The sequence below is a fragment of the Caretta caretta genome, chromosome 21, assembly GCF_965140235.1.
Source record: "Caretta caretta isolate rCarCar2 chromosome 21, rCarCar1.hap1, whole genome shotgun sequence".
Classification (NCBI taxonomy): domain Eukaryota; kingdom Metazoa; phylum Chordata; order Testudines; family Cheloniidae; genus Caretta; species Caretta caretta.
In genome coordinates, this window is record NC_134226.1 from 5,780,567 (window position 1) to 5,798,095 (window position 17,529).

Genomic DNA, 17,529 nt, shown 5'->3' on the forward strand with positions numbered 1-17,529 from the left:
AGATGGTACAGTACGACTGCTAGCAGTCCGTATCGCCTGCCCGCTCACCATAAGACGGTTCAATAGGACTGACTGCAGGACTAAAGAGAATGACCTGGTCAAGTCACTCCAAATTTAGTCCCTGTGCCCATGTCTGCCCAGGCGCTCCTGATCGACCTCACAGAGGCGACTAGGAGCACCTCAGACATGACGATGACGGCTACCAGTCGTACTGTACCGTCTGCTGCCACAAGGCAAGGGGTTGCTGCTACTGTGTAGCAATGCCGTACCGCGTCTGCCAGCACCCAGGAGACATAGGGTGAGACATAGCCTGAGCGGGCTCCATGCTTGCCATGGTATGGCGTCTGCACAGGTAACTCAGGAAAAAAGGCGCGAAATGATTGTCTGCCCTTGCTTTCACGGGGGGAGGGAGGGAACGGGGGGCTGACGATATGTACCCAGAACCACCCGCGACAATGTTTTAGCCCCATCAGGCATTGGGATCTCAACCCAGAATTCCAATGGGCAGCGGAGACTGCGGGAACTGTGGGATAGCTACCCACAGTGCAACGCTCCGGAAGTCGACGCTTGCCTCGGTACTGTGGAAGCGCTCCGCCGAGTTAATGCACTTAATGCACTTAGAGCATTTTCTGTGGGGACACACACACTCGAATTTATAAAACCGATTTCTAAAAAACCGACTTCTATAAATTCGACCTTATTCCGTAGTGTAGACATACCCTTGGAGCTTAGGTACCTAACTCCGATTGATTTCAACGCAACATCTCTTTATAGTGTACCATTGTAGTGTCTTTGGTGAGCAGCAAAAATCATATCTGCTGTTCGATGTCCCCACAGTGTTAAGCACCCAACCAACCTAGGAGCTTTTGAAAATCCGAATAGGTGCTTATCTGTACCTTTAAATGCCTAAATACCTTTGCAAATCTAGCCTGAAGCTCCGTAGAACAGGGTGTACGGGCCAGATCCTGCTTTCAATTACACCAGCGATAAGCTGAAAATCCATGGAGTTACAATGGCGGAAAGGGGAGCAAAGTTTGGACCCATGTTCCCTTCTGCGCTTACAGTCTGCACGCAACTAACATTTTCGGCCTGAATTATTGCAGCATCAGGATTGCCATTAGGTGGCAGCATTTTATGATTTTTAAGTGTTTTTATCTCCTCTCTTTTAACTTTTGACTTTAACTTCAGAGATAATTACCACAACGCCAACAATGTCTAGTACAGGATAAGGGCCCATCCTGCAACCCTTATTCATATGTATAGTTTTGAGTCAAGTACATAGTCCCAGTGAAGTCAACACAAGTCAATTATTTTGTGTGAGTACGGCCTGTTGGACTGGATCCCATGTGTGAACAGCTGGGTTGTATAGAGTCTGTATACCACAGTGTGGGAATGGGGGTGGGATATGATGGATCGAAATGCTGACTTAGCCAGAATAATTACAGGAACTTTTAATCTAAAAGAGAATGGGGAGTTTTCAAGGCAAATGTTGACCACAGGCTTCCTTAAAATGATTAAAAATATCTTGCATGTTGTGTTTCATTTCCGATTTAGACATAAGGACATTTCAAATAGGATTTTAATGGCTCTAATCATCTCTCTATCCACCTTAAAATCTTGCGCTGTTTATATCGCAGGAGCTCTGGGCATGTTGTGCTGGGTCCTGTACAAACCCAGAACAAAGAGACAGTCCCTGCTCAATCTTTCTGAGCTTCCAAAAGGACTTGGTCTCGGGCTCGAAATGTCGTTGCTTTAAGCTTTTCCTTTTTAAAACGAATCAGAGTAAAGCCCAGTTAGCGTGAAGTGCATCCACACGAACACTTACGGGTAACAAAGGCATCCTCAGAAATCAGAGTCAGTTTGAAAACAGAAAAAAAAGAGCCTTCTTTGCGACAAATGATTCAGTTGGCTCCAGTTAAAAATCTAACAGCACCTGCTACAAGGACCCAACATGTACGTGGAGAGGCAGTGCAGACTAGATGCACACAGGATGGATGAGGTATTTGCTAGACCTTCTTGGGATTGGGCTGACAGTGGTGAAATCACAAGCATTAAGCAACGTCTGTTTAATGGCATGGGGAGGTTATTTCTATATGTCATGGATAGAATTACACAACTCTGGAAAACAGACTCTTCCCCAAGTGGTTTCTTATCCTCTTCGCTGCTCCTGCAGGGAAGAGCCACTGAAAACCACCTCTATGGCCTCACTAGAAATTGCCTTTGCCAGCAGCAGGCCAATCACTGGAGCAGCGGAGGTGGGGAAGACTTTGGTGACTAGGGTTGTCCTCTGGTTTGGAAGATACTTTATCGGCCCATGAAGAGTGAGGCATTGTGGGAAGAGAGGGGCAGGGCGTGAAAAGGAGGCTCACATGAACCTCAGCACTTTAGCGCTAGGAACTGACAATGTTCTTAATGGTGCTGACTGCAGTCCTTGAAGTCCATGGGGGGCACTGAGCCCTTTCTAAAGGCTTCAGTGTCTGGGATGTATTCATTGGTAAAGTCCTGTCTAAGTGCTCTTGTGATTGGTTGCGTAGGGTCTCTTAACAAATAGTGTTGCCAACCCCAAATGTTCAAAAATCCCAGTTGAGTCCAGTCCCCCAAAATTGTGAGAGTTTAAAAATGAGGGTTTTTTTTTAAATAAATATTGGCGTCTTTTTATTTGTCTTCTGACTTTTCAGCTGTTAGGTTGCCCTTGCTTTATTTTTCCAGGTTTTTTTCTTCTATTCAGGCAAGAAACTCTTTTTTCTTCTTTATTAATTGAAGCTGAGACTCTCATGCAATAGCATGATTCCAGCAGCTGGGGCTTTAAGAAAAACACTAAAAAAAAGTGAATCAGTATAAAATCATGAGAATCACAATAAAATCACAGGAGTTGGCCACACTGAATAGAAACAAATAAACTCACTCAGTTATACAAATGTCTAGGACTGTCCTCTTATGTGGATAAAAATAATGTGTCCTTTCTCTCAGATTCCCTCCCCCGGGGCTTGGTGACGATTTGAGTACACCGGCCAGTTACCCAGAGAAAAGGAGACACTGCAAAATGCAAGTCTCTGTCTCATGAGGGTATGTGCAATGCTGAAGTGGATCTGATGGATGACTGTCCGTTTAGCTGCTGGAACCATCCTTGTCGCTGTGCCATGCCAGCAGTCTCTGAAAACTGAGAGGCAAGGAAAGATCATTCTCTTCCTGTCCCAGGAAAAGCAGCCTCGCCTTTTGGTGTAAGAGGCATGTCTTACTCTCGACGGTTTTTGAAGTGGAGCTTTTCCTCTGCAGAACTAAACGGGCCAAACCCAAATCCTGGATGCTGCTCCCACCCCTGTGCTGAACTTTCCAGCATGGGACAAGTTCAGCAGGGGTAATTTCAACATCCTAAACATTCAGACCACACTGGTACCAGGAACATAAATTACATGACTTACATGCTCGGGCAAAATGCCCGTGCTAATCTGTTACACACACTTACCACAGGCCTGAAACCACAAAATGCCTGTGGACTGCATAGGAAGCATGCTCTCATGGATGCCCTAAATAAATGAAACTGGGTTCACCTTGACTCATTTATGAATGCATTACTGAAGGAAGGCATGGTGATGAAAGTGGTATGAATGCCTACCCCGATGAGGGATGTCAGGGCTCTTTCTTTAAGCTGCAGGTGACAGCAGCCACTTTTTGACTGGTCAGATAAGGACATGAGTAGAGACATTTGGTGCACATGAATGGATGAGTTTACATGTAAAACAATGGATGAAAGTTAGGACACCTGGGTTCTGTTTCCAGCACTGCCAGAACCTTCTGGTTTGACTTTAGACAGTCACTTCACGTCTCTGCCTCTATTTCCGCACCTGTAAATAGGGGATAATCTTACCTTGCCAGAACAGGGCTCTTGGGATGCTTAATTAATTAATGTTTGTAACGTGCTTTGACCTCTTTGAATGGATGGTTCTATATAATCACAGGCTGTTATTAATCAGCTGTATTATTGTTTGGGGTTTGGCTAAGGGACATTTTCACATACAGGCTAGGTACAATACCATCATTCCAGTACTTTTTATTTCAGAAAAGTGGGAGGGGTTCGTACAATAGATAGCTCAGTGGTTTGAGCATTGGCCTGCTAAACCCAGAGTTGTGAATTCAGTCCTTGAGGGGGCCATTTAGGAATCTGGGCCAAAAATTGGGGATTGGTCCTGTTTTGTGCAGGGGGTTGGACTAGATGACCTCCTGAGATCCCTTCCGACCCTGATATTCTATGATTCCATGAACGCACACTTGTCCGATGCCCCACAAATAGGGAGCACACCCGTGCTTGCTGGCTTTAACAATACGTTAAAGGTACATTGTACATAAATTTAGCTCAGAACAATACTAAGCTGGAGGATCAATAAATACAATTAATACAAATAAATAAATTATTAATAAATAATAAAAACTGAAAAAAATCTGCATTGTAGAAAATATTTCTCTGTCACAAAACATTACAGAGAACTTCACTGGGACTATTCACATGCTTCAAGTTACACAGCTGTGTTTGTTGGACTGGAGCCACAGAGGTTCTGGGTGTGATCATGCAAGGTGCTGAGTGCCTCCTCCCGTGAGGTGCTGGGCACCCTCAGCTCTGCCAATGAAAGGCCTGATCCTGTTCCTACTGAGGTCCACAGTTACTCTCCCATTGACTTCAATGGAAGCAGGAATTCAGGCCCTAAAAGAACTATTTAGAGAGCCTGATTTAGGACCCAATCCTATGTCTTACTTATCTGTATTCAATGGGAGTTTTTCTAAGGTGGCAAGATGGGGCCCTGCAGGATGGCAGGTCTAGATTTCCATCTAATCAGCCTTGTCCGTCCGGTCCAATAAGATATCCAGCTCCCCAAGAGCCTTCAGACCTGCAGACTTAACGTCCATCTGAAAGGGAAGGGAGAGGATTGCTCGCTGAACAGCTAATTCAGTTATAACAACAGAGGCTCATTTTTAAAGGGCCGTTTGGTTTCCCAACAAGGCCCCAGAACCAATGTCTGCAGCCAAGAGAGCAATAAATATTCAGTTGCTGCTCTGACAAACGATGAAAATAGCTCACACACACACACACACACACGCTCTCGTGCACGCGCTCAGCCACGTCCTCCCGCCCTTTCCCATCCTCACACTGAACTTCAGCTGCTTGTTTCATTTTCTTCTCTTTTTTGATTTTAAAGTTAATCTTAGTGCTGGTGAAAGGTGCCAGCCTATTTGATGACTGGCTTTGGTAGGCAGAACTCCACCAAAGCAACATAGGTCTTCCCTAGCTAGTTAGTGAGGGTGAGGCCACAGAACCCAGAAATCAGCCAAGCCTGGGGAACCAACAATGAACAAATAAGGTTGAGAGTGAAGGTCCTAGGATCAGAACAAGGCATCCAGGAGGTGACGCTGAGCGGAGAACCCCAGACAACACGCACTGCTCTGCAGAGTCTGTGGGTGCCACCTAGAGGAACGCAACGCATTGACAGCTCGGAGGACGAACGGCCTTTTACATAACACAGAATCATTACAGCAGCCGCAGAGCAAGAGTCTCACAGGGCACTTTCCATCAGAGGTGATCTGGAGAGGAAAGATAGCATCTCAAGTCAGCAGCATTTCAGCTGTCATATAATAAAGCCAGACTCCTACTTCCAGCATGAGAAACTCTCTGCACGTCAGAAAGCAAAGAGTGATTTACCTTTTCATAGGTTTCAGAGTAACAGCCGTGTTAGTCTGTATTCGCAAAAAGAAAAGGAGTACTTGTAGCACCTTAGAGACTAAGCAATTTATTTGAGCATGAGCTTTCGTGAGCTACAGCTCACTTCATCAGCTCACGAAAGCTCATGCTCAAATAAATTGGTTAGTCTCTAAGGTGCTACAAGTACTCCTTTTCTTTTTACCTTTTCATACTGGCTCAGGATTTGTCCATATTTGTGCTTCACATCCTCTCCACAGTGGAACATGCTGACTTCATGCTGGACAGGGATAAAGGCAAGGTAATTAATGACAGACATGCAGGCATGAACAATACCTCACTGTAGACATAGGGCCAAGTTCTGCTACCCTTACTCACACTGAGTAGTACCTTACTTCTCAAGTAATCCCATGGGATTCCTCCCAGAATAAGGAGCTACTCAGTGCAAGTAATGAGGGCAGAATCTGGCCCAAAATTAGAACTTGTTCTATATATTATTGGCCAGATTTTCTACCTCAATGTAAATCCAGAGCGATTCTATTCACTTCAGTGGCTTTACTCCAAGTATGCACTGGTGTGGCTGTGAGCAGAATCTGGCCCATTCCCGCTGACTTACACAGAGCCTCAGGTCCTTCTTGATGCTGAGAAAGGAGTTGGCTATGCTGCTGCTGACTTTCCTGCTGACGAGGGGACTGGATGCCTTGCAGCAGCTGAAAATGGTAACCAGATAAAATCTTAAAAAGTGACAAAGGAACCACCACCTGTCCATAGGCTAATAAGAAAATCATCTCAGTACACAGGACAAAAATCCTTGTTAAAACCAAGGAGTCATGTATTATGTAGCCATCTGTCTACACAGCACCCAAGTATACAGATGGAATTCACCCCGCTACACAGGGTCTTCAATGGTGCATTGGTCTTATGCTGACCTTCTGCACACATATGAGTTTTACCCTCAGCAAACTGTGCCTTACTTAACTTCCTGCCCTGAAGAGTCCAGGGATCTAGTCCTAGACCCTCACTCATACAAGTAGTCCTTACTCACATGAGTAGACCTATGATGTGACTGGAATAACAGAGACTTGGTGGGATAACTCGCAGGACTGGAGTACTGTCATGGCTGGATATAAACTGTTCCGGAAGGACAGGCAGGGCAGAAAAGGTGGGGGAGTTGCATTGTATGTAAGGGAGCAGTATGACTGCTCAGAGCTCAAGTATGAAACTGCAGAAAAACCTGAGTGTCTCTGGATTAAGTTTAGACGTGTGAGCAACAAGGGTGCTGTCATGGTGGGAGTCTGCTATAGACCACCGGACCAGGGGGATGAGGTGGACGAGGCTTTCTTCCGGCAACTCACGGAAGTTACTAGATCGCAGGCCCTGGTTCTCATGGGAGACTTCAATTACCCTGATATCTGCTGGGAGAGCAATACAGCGGTGCACAGACAATTCAGGAAGTTTTTGGAAAGCGTAGGGGACAATTTCCTGGTGCAAGTGCTGGAGGAACCAACTAGGGGCAGAGCTCTTCTTGACCTGCTGCTCACAAACCGGGAAGAATTAGTGGGGGAAGCAAAAGTGGATGGGAACCTGGGAGGCAGTGACCATGAGATGGTCGGGTTCAGGATCCTGACACAGGGAAGAAAGGAGAGCAGCAGAATGCAGACCCTGGACTTCAGAAAAGTAAACTGACTCCCTCAGGGATTTCTGTTTTGCCTTTGACCATACATTTCCTCACTTGGCTTACATTCAATATCTTGGAAAGGTTCATATATTTTGCATCAGGATATGAAGCACCTTAAGAAATACCCAGCAAAATGTTTCCTGAGAGTGCCCATCTTCCCAGTCCTGCCCATTGGATGCTAAAGTGACTTGCTTCCCCATTCCCCTTAGAAGGCAAAAAAACCCACATTGAGATACAGTGGCCACCATAGACTACAAATCAACAGCAGCAAGCCGAAGCTAAACATTCCAGACATCTCATCAATCTCGCCTTTGGGTTTCCAGATTGCAGCACCTGTGGCATGCACCTAAATGCCCTTACATTCCTTGGAATCGCTTATTTCTTCTCTTGTACCAGTGACACTGGTATCATACGTAACTGGCACCAACAAGCCCTGGCCACTATTCCAGCCCATGGCGGGAACAACAACTGAAGGGAACTGCATAGCAGCCTGGTACCCTGGACCTAGGTTGGCACAGGGTGTGTTCCATCTCCACAACCTCCCTTCACTCCACCTGCATAGACCCCCAGATACTCAGGCTTTGTGTGATCGGAATGAATCTGGCTCATCTACACGTGTAATAAATACCTTCTGCACAGGACAGACATCAATAGTTAGCCATTTTGGTCACCTTTATAACCCACCTGTCATCAGACCACTGTACCGACTGCCCTACTAGGGACTAATAAGGATGAGTGAAATATTCACTTTTTCATTGCAATCAGCATTACATTAAAGGATTATGAGCTGGTTTTTCTCTCAGGGCGGGTAACATTTCATGGCCGCTGTATAAGGCTGCAATGGACCATGCCATCCTCCAGGTATGCATCCCTCAGGAACAAATTCCCCCACTGCAACTCAATGAATAATCCATGTGAAAACATACTGATTGCATATACTGTAAATTGCAGTGGGTGAAATTTTTCCCCCGGCAAAGCCCCAACGTAACAACAACAAAACATCTATGCACCACTTAAGTCTCACCTAAATTCTACTCTGAGCACTTCTGTGGGACTCAAGAACAGCAATGCCCGAGTGTCTGCTCTGCACCAGCTGAATTTTACCTCTTGTGTGTTGTTCCCTTCACAGATGCAGTTGACATAGAAACAAGCCATCTGCAATGCACAGGGCCATCTGCAATGCACTGTTGCTAACTCTTGTGACTTCATAGTAAGTCTCATGATGTTTGCAGTTGATTTTGTAATTCCAGCTACTAAAGTCATAATTATGTGAGAATCTCAGCTTTCATGTAAACAAAGAAAAAAAGTTTCTAGCCCTTATGATTAGAGTCAAAAGCTTGAAAACGTGAGACCTAAAGGCTCAAAGTCCAGAAGGCAAATAAGAATCCAGCCTTCATTATTTTTCAAAGTGTCATGGTTTTAAAAACAGTCTCATTGGGACTGTGTGACTGGGTGCTCCACTCACTGCTAGGATGGCGCCTCCTCCTGGTGACTCTGGGGATTAGCTCGTCAGGTCGACGCCCATTCTCACGGTCGCACAATGTCACTCCGTCACTCTCTCTGGTCTGCAGCCCCTTTCTCACCGCAGGAACCACAGCATCCTCTTCATGACTGAGCCCTCCAGCCAGGTCACTCGGTGTTCCCCCCTTCTGGGGTATATCAAAGTCTTCCCTTCAGCTGTCCTAGGCATCCTTCCCATTCACTGCCCCAGGTGCCACTCCTTCAGTGGCTGGTAGAGGAAACCAGGCCTCCCCTCTACTCCAGGTTCCAGTCCAGGGACTGTCAATCCAGCAGTTCTGGGCTTTACACTCTGAGCCCTCATTTCTCCATCCGTGGACTGCTTCCAACCATTCCTGGTTCCCCCCATTTCTCTGGGAGTACCAGCTCCAAACCCTCCTCCCAGGGAGTGACTGCTGCCCCTGTCTGTTGCTAGCTTCCTGGCTTTATAGGCCACTTCTGTTCCCGCCCAGCTGAGCCTGCTGTCAATCAGTTCCCCACTCCCTGGCTCTACTTGGCCATCTTAACCCCTTCCTGTCTTTTGTGGGGTGGGCACCCCATCACAGACTGACTCAGGAATTTTGAATGTGTGGCAATAGTGAATGTGTATCATCAAAGAACACATATCAATTAAGTCACAAACAAGAATCAGATATGTACTTGTTGGGAAGTTTCACAAACACGGAGCAGGCAGAATGAGCATCATTTCGAATAGTGTTTATTTAAGATGGAGTGCAATTGATCAATACAATATATACTTATTGAGTGTCTTGCAGATAACATAATACATATAGGAAGAACTCAGTTCTTTTTCTGTTTGGGAATAAATTATCTTACATAGAAAATGGTTTCACATGTAGAGAAACACAATGACGCTAAGCATTATTTCAAGAGACAATAGTAATTATTTTGTGGTTTAAAAAGAAAAATTAGGGGGCTATGATGGGGCAGCTGCCCCTCACTGGCTGGCAAAGGGTTAATAGCAGACCTTGGAGTGGCAGCGCAGAACCCAGCCAATCAGAGGAAGGCTTAGAAGCAGCCAATCAGGGCCAGGCTGTGCCCTATAAGAAGGGCTGCAGGGCAGAGAGGAGCTCAGTCTCCCTCAGAGCTTGAGGGAGAAGGACTGGCTGCCTACAGAGAGAAGTACCTGGGACAGAGCAGTGCTGGGCAGGGTCAGGGGAGCAAGCAGAGCACCAGCCTGGCTGGCTCCCAGAGTGAGGCCTTGATACAGGGGCCAAGTAGGTGCTGGAGCTACAGGGAAGTGGCCCAGGGAAAGTAGATAGCGGCAGAGGGGAAGGAGAAGCAGTGAGTGGCTGCCAGCTATAGGGTCCCTGGGTCAGGGCCCAGAGTAGTGGGTGGGCCTTTCCCCCCCCGCCCCTTTGCCCCACTGACTGCTGAAGTAAGTAGCCAGCCAAAGGACTGCAGTTTGCCCCTGAGCGAGGGGCTGCAGTTCACCACTGTGGCGAGAGGCTGGGTAAATGACTGCCAGTTCCCCCAGAAGGGGGGAGACAATGGAGTTGGGGCACAGCCGGAGAGTCGTGCCCTGAAGAGGACGCCAAGGTCCGGGAGTGACGCGGGTCCCCACAGACAGCAGTAATGGAGAGTGAGACACCACCAGAGGGGGGCGCCCTGCTGCTGGACAGCGCTAATTCCTAGAACAACCGGCAAGAGGCACCACGGTGGTGAGCACAACCCTTTACAGGAACCAATCCTGCAAGCCTTCCCCAGGCTGTACTCTTGTTAGCTTCAATGGGAGTTCACTACCTGCGTGGGTCTTGTAAGATTGAGCCCTAGGGTTGTAAGCATCATTCTTTACTAATATCTAGACTGAAGTAGCTCCCAAGGTGTACTCTGTACTTTCCAAACACAGAAGAAGATACAGTCCCTGTCCCAAAGAGCACACAATCTAAACAATAATTTCATTAAATTGCTCAAGAGACTCATCTAACCACGACTAAAAGGAATAATTAAAAACTACCCTTAATAGCAGAGAAAGTCTTTCAAGGCTAATCAGGAATATAAGTGCTGTGATTTGAAAAACCACACGTGAGCTTGAAATAATTGCTTCTTTACACAAGACAATGTCTAAACATTTACGTTGCCAATTCAGGTCAATGGGAAGACCCCCAAAGAAAGCTGGATTAAGACCTTATTGCACACTCATCACCATGGCAGCTGCACAACTTTAAAGCACCTTTAAAAGTTGCATGTTGGTTATTGTATTCTGTTCTCTAATGAGCCTTCTCCATCCAGTCTAGGAGGATATCCAGCTCCCCAAGGGATTTCATTGCTGCAGAAGCAATGTTCAGCTGGAAGCAGATTGAAAGAAATATTCGGTAAATAATTACGGCAATATGAAATGAGCAAAAAGGAATCCAAGTCTTTGCATTAGCAAATAAAGTCTGATCAATTTACCTGTCCATAATTGGTGAGAATTTGTTTATATTTCTCTATTGCTTCCTCTCCACAATTGCACGCATTTTGTTCATTCTAGAAAAATGAGAGAGAATTCATGAGGCTTTTCTCCTTTAACAAGCTGTGGCTTTCTGATTAATATGGAGACTCTTTCATAGGCTAGCTCTTGCTAAACTGTGCAAAATACAGCATTCCCTTAAATCAGACTGCCTCATCTACGGATGAAATTCACTCCCATAACTAGCACAAGTCCAAGATCCCAATTAAATACTATTTTGCAGATTCAAATAGGAGCTATGCGGTGCAAGGGTAAATCTCAAAGATTCCCAGTGATCAGAACATGTGAACAATTCTTTTCAGGGGGTTTTGATGCTTCTGTTCTTTGTTGAAGCCCCTAACTCTCTTTTAAGCCAATTTTTTGGAACCTCAGGAAATGTTCTGACTGATTTATTTAAATCTATGCCAAGTTTGTTCATATCCCTCACGTTCATGGATTTAACACACATTTTAGAGATAACTGGGATTTATTGAAACCTGACATACACATTTTCTGAATTTCTTCTTGATGCTGAGGAAAGAATTGGCTATGCTGCTGATTTTCCGGTTGACATGAGAATCCTCAGTCTCACAGTGTTTGAAGACCTTGTCCACATAGAATCTTAAAAGGTGATGGATGATGCAACATCTATCTGCAGACTTAAGAAAAATAGTATCTTTTCTTTTTAAATGCTTTACACAGTGCTATAAAAAATTATAATCAGCAAGCACTTCACCCATCACTAAAATGCAGCCATCTTTGGTGCTAAACATGGCAGTTGAATGGATAATTTTTTTTAAAATTCTGTTTGATACATTTTGCTACAATGTTTACAATAGATTTGGGATAGATTTTCAAAAGAACTCAGCTCCCAAGAGGACTGTCCTAGGGTATCCCCTGCCGGGAGCGGCTCTCCTGTGGCAGGCCACGGCATGTCAGTCATGTCTGCCTCAGTTTCTCCATTCAGCGTCCCCAGTAACTCTATGCAAGCTTTCTTGACACAAATGTACCCTCCTTGGGGCTGGTTTATAATGAGACATTGGGAAAACCGTCCCAAACACAAGTCCCAAACACATGTAGTTCATTTCTCACCCCAGTGCCAACAGTCATTAAGATCACCCGACATCTTGTCTCATGATGCCCCACATATCACACGCCAGCACCTTTGACCATGCCCAGACTCTCCAGAAGTCCTCCTCTGTCCTTGTACCAGGACAGCCACCTCGACCCTTCCTATTGGAGTGTTACTTCTACTCTTCCCAATGGGAGCCCCCACAGCCTCTCTGCTGGGAGATTGTCTTTACCAGGGGAACATCCCTCACTCCCCTTGGCCCTTTCATGGCTCTTCTGGGCCCAGCTCTCTGACCCTGGAGACATCAGCAGGTAAGCTCCTCCACTGCTCCCCTGCCTTCTTTCCTTGGCTGTGGTTCAGAGTCAGCAGGTAACTCCCTCTGCTGCTCCTCCTGCCTTCAGCCTTCTCCAGTCCTGCCTTTCTGGCTTAGGGACACCAATCTGCAAACGCCTCTTGCTGTTTCCTGCCTTCCGCTTTCTCCCAGCTCCTAAGCATACAGTGTCTGTGGCAGACCTCACCTGCCCCCTGACTCCCACTCAGGCAGCTCTGATTCAGCAGGTCTCTGCTACTTATTGGGTCTCCCTGTCTCTGGTTTGCCCGAGTCTTTTATAGCCCCCAGCTGCTGCCTTGCCCTCCTAATTGGCCAATGAAATCACCTGTCCTGGCACAGGGGAACTGGACTGACCTCATTCATGGGGGATGGTGTGGTGGGGACATAGCCACCCTGTGACAAGGACCCATCAAGGCACCTAAACAAGTTGCCTGACTTTCAAAAGGGAACAATAAGAGTTGTTGGGTGCTGAGGACTTTTGAAAATACATCTCTTCATTGCTGCAATGTGCCTGGAGCTTGGGAAACACATAAACTTTAAAATCTCCCAGCAAGTGAAGAATACACATGAAGAGTACGACTGAAATTGGTAAGGAAATGTAGGTGTGAAGAAGGTTATTACTCAAGCTGGAAAGTTGCCAGGATTTTCATCCATACCGATTAGGAAAAGTTCTACAGGATGTTAATATCAACAAGCAGCCAAGAACTTGGCTACATGTCTCTTCCAAAAGAGGATACCTCCAGCTGTACACCACCTTCTAACACGCCTGAGGCCACCTACTAAATTATCAGCACCAACACCTTCCTGAAGCACCTCTGAGTTCCTGAGTAGTCTCCCATCCCAAAGGCTGATCTAGCCTGAGGCTCCTTCCCTTGTGGGAGCTGAAGAGAATCACACCCAAAGGGATACAACTACAGTAACATACGGAGCAAAATAGTTTTGTCCCCTGTTCATTATCAAATACTATCAACATGAAATCTTGTTTTCAAAAGAGCTGGCTACAGAAGCAGGGAGTCATCTATTTCAATTCATGTAATCAGCCCATATTAGTCCACTTCGCTATGTATATGTATTATACTACAGCTGCGTGGGAACCAGAATTTCTGCTTCAAGGCAAATTCTGCAGTTTTGAAATTTGTTTTCATTCTGAGAACAAAATGTTCAATGTCTAAATTTCTTGTGAAACAAAATTAAAAAAACTGTTTCAGGTCAATTCGCTTGGATAAAATCAAAATGTTTCATTTCAATTTCAGCTTTTCTGTTTTAAAATATTTTAGAACGTAAAATAACATAAATTTTGGAATAAAAATATGTTCTGAAACAAACAAACAAAAATCAAAATATTCTGTTCCAAAAAGGTCACTTTGTTTTGATTTTTCTTTTTCTAAATAAAATTTTGTTGAAATCTACACATTCCCATGGGAAAATGTCTGAGTTGACAGAACACTGTTTTCTGATGGAAAGCTGTTCCATTGGAACCTTTCAGTCAGCGCTAATTCACACCTTTGTGGAATTTTACAGTCAGCCTTGAGTAACTGCCCACTTAAAAGTATCTGTAAAGGATCAATTCATCAAAGAAAAGTTGTACAGAGAGGCAATAATGATACCTACATTGAAATTGTGCAGAGAGTACGGGTATGACAAAATGCTTATGGTTCGGATGGCATCTTTGGCTTGCTAAACAGAAAGAGAAAAATACAATGATGTTAATGCATATCAGCCACCGGGATGTTTAGACAGCTGATGCATACAGCGTATAAACAGAGCTTTTCTTCTTAAAAACTGAAAGTGAATTACATGTTGGTGAAAGCTCCCAGACTGATGATCTCTGGAGAGTGAAATCTGCTTGAAAAACAGGTTCAGCATGCAGGCTTCCCCCTAACTGCCTCATCAACACATCTGTCCCTGACTTGGAGGGACCGGTCGGGAGAGGAAGAGATCAGCCTCCCAGGCTCGTTCTGTGCTTGGTCACTTTGTGGTGTGTGGCTGCTTTTGTTTTTTAAGCTCAAAAGGAACTGAACTGAGAACCACCAAAACTAATTTCACAAATAGGTCACTTAAGAGATATCAGATGGGGACAGCTTTAGGGGCCTGATTCTCCATTCCCCTGCACCTCGTGTTGGCATTTACACCAGTGTAAAGTGGATGTAAAGTGCTCACACAGCTGAACGGAAGCATTAGACACCCACTTTGCACTCACACAGTGAGGTAAATGACTGCACAAGGTGTGGAACAAGGAAGAATCTGGCCCTGGGTCACTACTAAACCTCCATATCGCAATCTCCTGAGCCCCGCAGTCCACAGATAACTGACTTTAAAGAGATATTGGTTGGTCAAACCATGACGGTACAGGCCTTTCTACAGCTACAGCGCACGGGGCAATACTTACAATGGTTGCTTTGATCGCTCGGAAGCTGGCTCTAATTTCGTTAACATTCATTGAAATTGTGCAAGGTCCAAATTGCAAGATTTTGTTCCCAGTTGTTGGTGTCAGATACAACCAACACATGGAAAGGAGGCAGAAGAAAAGGCAGGAGATCTTCATACTGCTGCAGAATTAGAAAGCTCTGACTGGCTGGATAGCTGATCAATGGGGAGAAAATATTTCTTCATTATCCTTCATCTACACAATTTAAAAAATACACTCTCCAACTCTTAGGGTTTTGTACTAGGGTGAACTCCTGCCCCCCTCAACCTCCAAGTCAACAGCAAAACTCCCCTGGGCATCTATGGGACAGGATTGCAGCCCTGATTCCCCTTCAGCATAATATCTGAACAGGAGCATACTTAGGAGTGGTTTTTAATTTTAAAATCTACCCCCTAAAAACAATTAGGCAAGCCACTAGTCCTTCTGAAGGCATGTTCACGTGAACACTTCCAGTTTTCACATTTTTCAGTACCTATGTGAAAAAAGTATATTTGGTGGACAGGAAAGGAAATACAAGTGTATATTAGATAGATACGAGTTACATATTTATCATACATCATGAGTGCCTATATATGCATAATATATATAGTATATTACATATAGCACAGATGTGAATACTTATAAATGCTATTATATATATATGTGTGTGTGTATATATATATATATGCGCTTTATATACACACATACATACACACACACTGTATTATCTAGAGAGCTGGTTAAAAATGTTTAAAACAACCATTTTTTTCAGGGAAAAATGGCTTTTCAAAGGCAATGCCCATTTTTGTGAAAAAAAATATTTCCTATAATTTTTAAAAATACTTTGATTAAATGAAAGTAAATTGAAATGTTCATTTCATTTATTTCAAAGTAGAAAATGTTTGTTTGGTTGCAGTTCTTGGGGTTTGGTTTTGTTTTATTTGTTCATTTGTGTTTCCTTCCTTTTCTTCTGTTTTCCCCCCATTTCTTTCTTTTTCCCCTCAGAGGGGAGAGAAGGAAAACCAAAACTGAATTAAAACAAATTTTGATTTGAAATTTACCAAAACAAAAACTTTCCTTTTGATTTGTTCAGTCCAAAAATTGAAAAAATCCATAATTTATTTGGAATGAAACAAAAAAATGTCTTCTCAAACAAAATTTTTCATGGAAAAATGCACGTAGTTCTAATTACATATTCCAAACTGTTTTGAACTTAAAAGCAGCTGGATTGGAGGCAATTGCCAGAAAATTTTCCCCAGACTGATAGTCGTGCTGAAACCAAGAATGGATAGTTGCATCCAGAAGAGATTTTTTTCCCTCCGAAAATTAGGAGCAACTGAAAGTATTGGGGGTTATCACAAAAATAGTTCTGATACCTTAACTATAGTTTTGATACCACTGAAAATTAGCTTGTTTATGAACAAAATCTGATAGATATCTAGGCATGTGTATGTATATAAACATGGATATACACATATACCTATGCAGAGTGTGTGAATATAAATATATTAATTGTAGACAGGTACAACCGATGGATTGGCTGCATAGATATACAAATATATTGGTGCCTTACCTTATTCTATGATACGTATTCGCTTCCTTCTTGATGTGCTGTCTCACCTGGTGAGTACTGATCATTTTTATGCGGGAGTAGGGAGGAAACACCTCTGGAGCAACTTTTGGAATTCTTCCCACTTTTCTCATTACTTGATTTCCCTTCCTAATTTTATTACTTAATTGGCTAATAAAAGGGGCCAAGTTTCTCTCCCACGGGTGTTATTCCTGCACATGGGAGTGGAGAGTTTTGGAGTTTCCTTTGTGGGGAAGAGGCAGGGCTTTGCACAGGTGTTACATCAATTAACAGATTGTACAGGATCTGATGGAGACCGGGGGCTGACAGCACCCATCTCTTTCCCCTTCCTCTGGCTTCCTCCTGTCTTGGAGGAATAGTGCTGCCAGGGGCTTTCTGGAAAAAGGCTTCCCCTGGACTCCTTTAGGGGACAAGGAGTTTGTGTGTGGGATGGAGCTTCACAGCAGAGATCTGAAGCAGAGCTGAAACTGCTGAAGGCTGGAGCTTCTGGTGTTGTGGCGAGATTGCTGCTCCCAGCAACTGTTCATTTTGCTGTGTAGGTCACGGTGGTCATGGGATGCACGGGGGGCTCCACTCACTGCTATAAGGGATCCCTTGCCCTCAGATTTGCAGGCCAAATGGACAGACAATGGGATGCCTGACAGCAGCTTCCTTGCCTCACTCAGGGTATGTTGACACTGAAGATGGAGGCATCATTTCCAACCAGGGTACCTAGAGCTGCACTAGTTCTGATCAAGCTTGTGTGCTAAAAATAGGAGTAAAAAGAACAGGAGGACTTTGTGGCACCTTAGAGACTAACCAATTTATTTGAC

At 44.5% G+C, this 17,529-nt stretch overlaps 1 protein-coding gene across 1 annotated transcript; it reads right to left on the reverse strand.

Moving 5' to 3' along the window:
• Positions 1-10,874: 10,874 nt before the first annotated feature.
• On the reverse strand, positions 10,875-15,159 carry LOC125625264 (interleukin-20-like). Its single transcript, XM_075122126.1, has 5 exons — positions 15,109-15,159; positions 14,331-14,396; positions 11,823-11,975; positions 11,280-11,354; positions 10,875-11,173 (listed from the first exon to the last, which is right to left on the reverse strand). Exons 1-5 carry the CDS (start codon positions 15,157-15,159, stop codon positions 11,096-11,098), a joined length of 423 nt encoding a protein of 140 aa, XP_074978227.1. The 3' UTR covers positions 10,875-11,095.
• Positions 15,160-17,529: the final 2,370 nt, after the last annotated feature.